At 44.7% G+C, this 8828-nt stretch overlaps 2 protein-coding genes across 10 annotated transcripts in view; one reads left to right on the top strand and one right to left on the bottom strand.

Moving 5' to 3' along the window:
• CBX3 (chromobox 3) overlaps positions 1–196 on the bottom strand; it is a 13655-nt gene extending 13459 nt beyond the window's left edge. The window contains exon 1 of one of the 2 annotated variants that reach the window (XM_019534962.1): positions 106–196. In XM_019534962.1, the coding sequence (XP_019390507.1) occupies positions 106–171 (66 nt within the window). In that variant the 5' untranslated portion in view covers positions 172–196. The remainder of the gene's footprint in view (positions 1–105) is intronic. The other variant, XM_019534967.1, reaches the window with a different exon arrangement.
• An 83-nt stretch (positions 197–279) lies between these two features.
• Positions 280–8828, top strand: part of HNRNPA2B1 (heterogeneous nuclear ribonucleoprotein A2/B1) — a 14408-nt gene continuing 5859 nt past the window's right edge. Inside the window, exons 1-6 of one of the 8 annotated variants that reach the window (XM_019534915.1) lie at positions 280–513; positions 5636–5746; positions 6291–6437; positions 7279–7489; positions 7851–7952; positions 8033–8122. In XM_019534915.1, coding sequence (XP_019390460.1) covers positions 484–513; positions 5636–5746; positions 6291–6437; positions 7279–7489; positions 7851–7952; positions 8033–8122 — 691 coding nt within the window. In that variant the 5' untranslated portion in view covers positions 280–483. Of the gene's footprint in view, positions 514–1182; positions 1280–1592; positions 1671–5635; positions 5747–6290; positions 6438–7278; positions 7490–7850; positions 7953–8032; positions 8123–8828 lie in introns of those variants that run through there. The other 7 variants (XM_019534923.1, XM_019534933.1, XM_019534942.1 and 4 more) reach the window with 7 other exon arrangements.

Here is an 8828-nt window from a genome sequence, read left to right as displayed (position 1 = left end):
GGGCCCCTCCTCGGCCGCCCGCGCCCGCGCCTCGCGGGGGCTGCACCGGCGCCGAGAGCAGCGGGTCGGGGGACGAGAACGAGAGGAAAGGAGAAGGATACAGACTTCACGGCGGCTCCGCGGCGTCCCCGTCGCCTCCTCGCTCCCTGCGCGCACTGAGCGCAGCGGCATCCGCGGCAGGAGGGAGGCAGGGCTGGCGAGCGGGCGGGAGGCCGGGCGCGCGCGGGGCGGGGCCACGGGCGGGGCGGGCACTGCGTGCCTGCGTGAGGGGAGTTGCCGCCGCAGCTGCTGCTGCGCCGGCGACGGGGCCACAGCGCAGGACGCCGCTGTTGCTGCCGCCTCCGCGCGCGCCGGAGCCGCTGCCTTCCCCTCCCCCCCAGTGCCGCGCGGTCGCCAGCGCAGCAGCGGGCCAAGACGTCTCTCCCACGGGAGCCCAGCGCAGCGCCGGGGACCCAACCTCGCCGCGCGCCCAGACGGAAGAAGATGCCTCGCGGGGACCGGGAGAGCGACTGGGTGAGTCGCTGATGGGGACGCAATATGGCGGCGGCTCCCTCAGCCCCGGCCGGGAGGGAGTGGGGCTGGGCCTGGGTGCACGAGGCCGAGGAACCGGGCGAGAAGGGCGCTAGGCGGGAAAGCCGTAAGGGACAAAATCTGGGCTTCGTGGCTCGCCGTGAGGCGGAGGGGAAATGGTCGGGGCGCGGGAGGTGGGGGGGCGCGACGATTCGATTCCGAGCGGCTTCGGCCCTTCCCGGAAAGCTGGAACAGGGAGCAGCGCCCCCCCCCGCGCTGAGCCGAGTCGCTTCGGCTCCGGTCGGCCACGCGGCGCCTCACGATTCCCCTTGCGGAAATGGCCGAAGCGGAGCGTAAGGGTACCGGGGCCCGGGCTCGCTCTTTCCGGAAAGAGCCGAACTTCCTCGGTTCCTCGGCTGTGGCCGCTTCGGCTTTTTCCGTCAGGCGCCGAAGCTGAGGAGCTCGACGAAGACGGGTGCTTCGGCTCATTCCGGAGGCGGCCATTGCTACTGGAGCCGCTGACTTTTTCTTTTTTTTTCTTTTCTGCGGACAGTAAAACACAAAGGGGAGCTCGGTGCCGCGGCCCAGTTCCCCCCTCCCCCCCCCCGGGAGCCGCGCGCTTTAGGCAGGGCAGGCGCAAACTGGCGTGAGGTGAAAACAGGAGGGTAGCTACGAGCCCGAATTTCAAATTACGTAACGGCCGAGGCAGCCATTTCTGGGCCAGTCGTGTGCGTTCGCACCCGGGGCCGCCCGCACCATGAAGAATATGGTACGTGCCTGGCAGCGCTCAGGGCTCGGCCGCGGCGCCCCCACATCCCCTTCTCCCGCGCGCCGCTAGCGCCGCCCCAACGGCAGTTAAAGGAGAAAGGTTCTGGAAGCACCGGCGGTGGTTGGGGCTAGCAAGGGGAAGGGGGGGAAGCAGCAGCTTTGGCGCCGGGGGGAGAGGGAAGAGTCAGTCACCGGGACCGTTGAACCTAACGGCAGTGGGGGGGAGAGTCCGCGTGCCCCTGGTGCCGACCGGCTCCGGCTCTTAATGGCGGTAACGAGGCGAAGGGAGAAAATGGCGGCGCGCAGACTGGCTCGTGTGTGAGGAGGGCCCGGGGCTCCGCGCCAAGATGGGGAGGCGGGCCGTGAGCCAGGGCAGCGCCGCGGCCAAGTTGGTGAGAGGCGGCGCTGGGAGGAGGGGGGCTGCGGTTTCCTCCGCCGGCCGCGGACGCAGCCGAGTTGTGGGGGGAGGCGCGCGGCTCCTCCTCGAGGGAGGTTTTTCCCGTCCTGCCGCATCGCTTCCCCGGCAGGCGGTGGCTTGTGGGCGCCATTTTCCTTCTCCGCAGCCTAGCGGCTCCGGCTCAGGCTCCCGGCGTTGCCACATGGCGGCCACCTCGAGCCTGATGTACTCGGGTCCTGGAGGCAGCGCGCTCCGGCGCAGGGGTTAGGAGGCGCCGGCTTTGCCCGCGCGGCCGCGCATTGCCCCGAGCGGCCTCCGTGAGCCGCAGCTCCCGCCCCCGCGCCCTTTTTGGCGGGCGTTCAGCGCCGGGATGCGGAATCTTCTCTCCCCGCCCCTTAAATTTCTAGCCGCCATTTTTTGGTGGCTTTGCTCTTACAACAGTTGAGACGGATTTGTTTGTTTTTATCTCTGTGTGCTGTGTAATAGGGAGAACAAGGAGGCTCCTGGTAATTTGATAAGCTCTTACCTTGCTTAGGATCCAGATGCTCAGAGCTGGCTTTTCTGTTGGCATTTTGAAACAGTTTTTTTTCCCCCCATCCAGATTTCACAAGCAAGCAAGTAAAAGTGAGGTGGAGACATACAAGCGTAAAACTCTGCAGTTTCCATTATAGTGGGTTAGCTTGATTCTGACTTGTAAGCTAACCTTTGCATTCCCTAAGACTCAGGAAATATAGTCTTAGTCCTAAGGCTCTGCCTTTGGTAGGGCAAAAACATATTTTAATTAATGTGTTAAACATCCCAGTGCATGCAGTGTACTTGGTGGTTATCCAGTAAAGGTAAAAATCCTCAGATGAACAAGAAGTAACACGCTTAGGCATAAGGCTGAGTAGCAAAGCACATTTGTAGGCTAACTAAATCAGGTGCACAAACTTTCACGAGCCTGTGCTTACCCCATGAAGTGATGTGAGCATGTGCATTTTTGAGTTGGTTACTCTACCCTGTATTTCTGCTTGACTTCAGAATGACTTGCCTACCTATCTCCCTCTAACCACACATTGTCATCAGAGTTCACTTGTCATCAGACTGCTTGCCTGAGACCTTACTTAAATGCATGTGTGTACACACGCACACGTGCTATAATATCTTAAACCGTAATGTGAACCATAATTTAATATGGAGATTAATTATAGTAGTCTTTTCCCTTGGTAATCCCAATGGCTGCCTGAAAGCTTGTCTTACATTCCCCTTCTCTCTCTCTTCCCCCTCCCCATATTATATAGTTGGTCCCAGTAAAAGACATGGTCAAAACTCTTGCCCCTCACATTTCTTAGACTAGTGGTTCTCAACCTTTTTAGATTCAGGGTACCCCTAGGTAAACTAAAAGCACCCTTGATGGACTCATGACACCCCTCAAAAAAATGTCAGCTCTATTTTTAAAGGCAGTAATATTCGCTACTTTTTTTGGTTACTGAAAAATATAGCAATTTTTTTTGTTGTGAAGAATTTGGAGAGACCACAACTATGGATTTCTATTTGAAATCTCTGGGTGTATTTTGTGACTCACGTTTGGAAACCTAACAGTGCTAACATTGTATGGTACCCTTGAAAGGATGTCAGGGCATGCCACGAGGCCACGTACTGTGGTTAAAAATTCTTTAGATCAGTGTTTCCCAACCGGTGGCACACCAGTGTGGAGCCACACCCCCCCCGCCTGCTGATGCTGTGGACACAGATAGGGAGCATGGCTCTGGCCCAAAATGCCATCCGGCTGGCTGCACACCACTCCCTCTGCTCTGCATCCAGTGTGCTGCTGTGCTTTTTTATTTAGGTAAATGTGCTGTGTGGCAAAAAGGTTGGGGGATGCTGCCTTAGGCCATGTGGGGCTACATGCTCCAACCCTCCTTTCCTAGTTGTATTATTCCCATATGGCAATTGCTTATATTGGGGAAAGTAAATTTATTTGTAGTTGTCTTCTTGTAAGGAAGTTGTAGCCTACAAGCAAGCCTTACCAAGTGCTCTGCACCACTGATGATTCACAGGCTTGTTTGAGAACTAGTACTGTAATTTTATTCATTTCATTTTTTAAGTGATTTTAATAACTCTTTCTTGTAGGTATTGGTTAGAGTTGAAATTGCTATCTGTTTTTTGTTACAGTAACAAAATACCTATAGGATTATTCTGTTGGCATGCCAAGTTTTATTAGTACTTGCTTTAAATTTTCCTTTTCCTTTCTTCAGTTTCATTTAACATTTTGTGATGTGAAAGGATGGTTGGTGGAAAATTCATTAAAATCTATGTGTTTGCAATTATGCTGTAATAGTGCAGGTACTCTAGTTGACTGTTACTAGAATTAGGCATTTAGGTTTTCTTTTCCCAGTGGTTAATGCACTTGGCTTCTTTGGCTAATTTTCCCACTTTTCAAATGCAGAAAATGATGCTGATGTTCTATTAAACATTTTGAATCTTGATCAAAAAGCATAGTAAAAGATGTAGGTGGTGCTGTTATTACACTGTTGGCAGATGCAATATTCATTTTTCTAGTTTTCTAGGGGTTTATTGGGGCCCATGTTTGTAATACATGATTCAGTTTTTTCAAATGTCTGAGTACTGCACACCTTAGGCTCTGCAGTCAGTTCTAAAGAAGTACAGGATAAGGCTGTAACTTAAAAAAATGAACAGTGCAATTTCTGCTATCTGAAATTAGTCTAGTCTTGGTTTGAAGTCATTATCAAAATGTTTCGGTATTACTTTCAGTGACCCTTTTTCCATGTCTCCCTCTAGTTAAAATCCTGCCTAGGCAGCATCAAAAAGCTTTTATTAGTCTGAATATTTTGTTGGAAAATAAGTTGAAGTGATTATCATTTTAAAGTAGGATACAAACACATTTATAGACAAAACTGGCAACAGTGTCTTTTTAGACTAGGTTTGTTTGTTTTTTGGGTTTTTTTGGGGAGAATAGGTAGGAGGGAAACTCGCACCATTTCATTAGTGCTGGATTAGCCCTTCAGGTACTTTCCATAAGTAGGGACTTTGCAAAATTTAGGTGGCAGGACAGGTGATTTCAAGGTGCTGACTGCCATTTACATGGTCTTTGCATGGTGGGCTCCTCCTAAGTCCCTGATTGGCCAGGGAGCCCCACCCCCTCACTGCTGGTTGGTGGGTTGGGGAGGGCCACATGAAAGGCAGTCCTCTCGGCCAATCAGTGGCAGAGGGGATGACTGCTAGCTTGGCTGCAAGCCTTTTTGTTCCTGTGCCTCCCATTTCTTCCCCCTCTCCCAGTTGCCAGGGGCTGCAAGGTGGGGTGCCATCATTTTTTTTTTTTTTTTTTAATTGGCAAGTCCCTGTTGTCCCCCCAGTGATTCTGCACAAAATTGCAGAAAACGCCATTTTTTGCAGTTTCTGTAGAATTTGCGATTTGAGTAGGTCCCATTCCATAAGTGCTAGCTTGATACTACATTTGAATGAATTGATAAAAGAAATAGCTTAATGGCTTGTAGTTGTGTTTGGAAACATGTCTTATCCATTGCTTTTTAATTAAAATGTGTGTTGGAACATTCAGCACAGACTTTGTGTTAATCTGATCTGGCAAAATAAACATTTTGCTTATTTTAATCTTGCATTTTTTTTATTTTGAAAAACAGTAATGTAGGAAGAACATTTAAGGAAGCCTCTTATGTAAGAACTCAAAATTAGTTTTGGGAAGTATTGGGAAGATGATAAATCTTAGAATGTTAATTATGAAGGTGAACTCATACTAGAGGAAACAACTTGAAAGATCGAATAAGCAGTACGGTATTTTAAAAAAATGCAAAACAAAATACAGCCTAAAGTTGAAAAAGAATGTTCAGTGGAAGTTCTGAATTAGTCTGAGATGATTTAGTCTTACAATACTAGTTTAGTTTAACTACACTATAAGGAAAACTTGAAATGACATGAATATTATCTTGTTCTCCAAAATAGAGGGAAAAGGAACAGTTTCGCAAACTGTTCATTGGTGGCTTAAGCTTTGAAACAACAGAAGAAAGTCTGCGAAACTACTACGAACAATGGGGAAAGCTTACAGACTGTGTGGTAAGTTTTATGTATTAGTAATAGGCGAATAATACGGGCATTTTGTAAAAATGGTGTGTCCTGACCAAATTTCAAGAGCTGTTGACTTATTTTAGAGAGTTACGTTAAGTATTTCAGATTTGTCCTGCAGGTACGTGTTGTGGGCAGTACAGCTGACATGTGGCGGCAGTACTGCCTCTTAACTTTGTATTACGTGTGTTGAAGTGTAATAGGTTCTGTTTAATTGATAACATATATTCCTTTAATTTTTTTTATGAGGGCAAATGGAAGCAAGTGGAACAAGATCTTTAAAAAAAACTTACATTGGTGATGTACATCTTAAGTATGTGAATGAGCCATTAATGGTAATTGAAACAGTCAATTTTCATAATAAAGAGCAAGGTGTTGTTTTCTGTAGTGCAAAATTACATAACACATTTTTTATATAAATCAAGAAAAATCTAAATTAGAAAAGATGTATAGACATGTTACTATCACATATTATACAAAAACTTGTCAGTGGAAAAGTAAAAAAAAAAACAAAAAAACTAACTGTCTTTAATAGGTGATGAGAGATCCGGCCAGCAAACGATCAAGGGGATTTGGTTTTGTAACATTCTCCTCAATGGCTGAAGTTGATGCAGCAATGGCTGCCAGGCCTCATACAATTGATGGAAGGGTGGTTGAACCTAAGCGAGCAGTGGCCAGAGAGGTAAGCAGAATCTTGGAGGCTTTTGCTATGTGGAAGTCTCTATCAACATTTTGGTTAGGGTATACTTATTTTTAAATTTAAGCATAGTAAACTCATAGACTTCTTGTAGTTGAAAAGCTGTGGTTGAGTCTAGAGAAAATGTGACGTGCTTCTTAAATTTTTACTTGTTACACTGCTTTAAACTTCTTAAAGTACTATGTGCAGGTGTAGTTGTTGATTTTTATCAACATGAGTTAAAGACGTGCTTGAGAGGAGCCATTTCAAGTTAAGTGAATGCTCCTATAGTGAGGGTTTACAAATCGGATATATCCCCAGTGCTGACTCCTTTTGTTCAGAGTGGTATATTTTGGGGAGCTTCATATTTTGAAAATCAAAAGTGGGATCATGGCTTCCTTAAAGTCAGTACAGGTCAGATTCCAATAATCTTGGGTGATACATAAAACGTAAAAACCATGGTCTGAAAATAAAACAATGCAATCTATTTTAAAAGCATACTTTCATTTGAAAAAATAATATCTTTACAAGTAAAATCTAAGATTGATTTAAAAAAAAGTGTTAGGGTAAAAATATGTCTTTTTTTTTCCCTAAGTTTGTCATGTCTCTTTAGATCTTTCACATAGCAAATGGAGGGATTACAAGCATTTAAAAAATAAGAAAACAAAAAAATCCCTAACCCTGGCAGTAATATTGCAGATGAGTGGTGAGATACCTAAAATACTGGTATTCACTTTTTAAAATTAATCAGACTTTAAATTGACTTCCAAACATTTGTAAAATGTACATGGTGTACAATTTCCTCTTTCATCTTTATCAATTTAAAAAAACTTGTAATACTTTCTAGGAATCTGGAAAACCTGGTGCCCATGTTACTGTGAAAAAACTTTTTGTTGGTGGAATTAAGGAAGATACTGAGGAACACCACCTTAGAGACTACTTTGAAGAGTATGGAAAAATTGACACTATTGAAATAATAACTGACAGACAGTCTGGTAAAAAGAGAGGCTTTGGCTTTGTTACATTTGATGACCATGATCCGGTGGATAAAATAGTTTGTAAGTATAGCTGTATTACAACTATATCACAGCTAGTGGTGCCTTTTGCAGTAAATATTTATGCAAGTTTGGGTTTCATAGTACTACTTAAATGTATAAAGGCTGTTGGGATGGAAGTGTTGGTTCAGGCCTCCGGTTAATAAGGCGAACGTTTTTGTGTGTGTGTGTGTAATTTTTTTTTTTAATCCTATTTAAAAAAAAAAAAGTGTCCCTCTCTTCCTATCTTAAGTAATAGAAGAATATCTACAATCTGGGTTGGTTTGGTTGGTATTGGTATGAGAAGAAATGTTTGTATTTGGCTGTTTACCTTGTTTTTAACCCCAGAAGTACTGAGTGTATTTTTCATGTTTTGTGATCACAGTGCAGAAATACCACACCATCAATGGTCACAATGCAGAAGTAAGAAAAGCTTTATCTAGACAAGAAATGCAAGAAGTTCAAAATTCTAGGAGTGGGAGAGGAGGTATGGAGGTTTATTGTTTTATGATTTTTAGATCCTTTTTTCAGGAAGTGAATACTTAAGATAATTCAAAATCATTCTAGGTAACTTTGGCTTTGGTGATGCACGTGGAGGTGGTGGTAACTTTGGTCCAGGACCAGGAAGCAACTTCAGAGGGGGAGCTGGTAAGCCAGGCATGTTTGTATTTTTATTCCTTTTTCCTTCATATTTTGGGGGGGTTCAGATTACTAGTATTTTATTTTAAATGAAGAGTTTTGAAAAAAGACAAGGGAAGAAACCTAGTGTGTTTGGCATACTACAGAATTGCTAGGCAGAAACTAAAATGTGAGTGGTTAAGAAGAAGTAATAGTATACTGAACAGAGTCATTTTAACATTTGTCAGTGTTTTTCCACTTCTAGCTTATATAACTTAAAAGGACTTGCTCATTTTTAAATCAGTGGTCAATTTTTAAGGAAACATGGAAAGTACTATAATGTAGAATAAATTGTTGCAATAAGCTGGTATCCAGGAGACTTCTTGTCTTCTAAGCTTCCTTGTTGAAGTACAGAAACAACCTGGTATTTTAATACAAGAGAAGCACAATATTTTAAGAAATTGATTGCATGTCCTGTTGCATACTAGTTCCATGTTCAGACTGTGTTAAAGTTTTTTGTATTCAGATTATCCAGAGTTTAATTTTTATGTATTTTTCAAACTTTTCATATTAACGTCTTAAGATAAGGCTATTTTTTAAGTTCAGGTTCAGTATGAGAGGTTAGCCCATAGTAATTTTATTTATTGGAAAAGATTAGTCAGAGGCTAACATCTTAAGTTTTTTGTGAAATATATTTTGGGCAAATAGTGATTTATAAATCGCTAATTTCCATGACCTGTGTTCA

This window comes from Crocodylus porosus, unplaced genomic scaffold (genome assembly GCF_001723895.1).
Source record: "Crocodylus porosus isolate Cpor-Errol unplaced genomic scaffold, CroPor_comp1, whole genome shotgun sequence".
In the NCBI taxonomy this organism is placed as follows: domain Eukaryota; kingdom Metazoa; phylum Chordata; order Crocodylia; family Crocodylidae; genus Crocodylus; species Crocodylus porosus.
The sequence above is the reverse complement of the archived record's forward strand: the minus strand, read 5'-3'. Positions and strand labels throughout refer to the sequence as shown.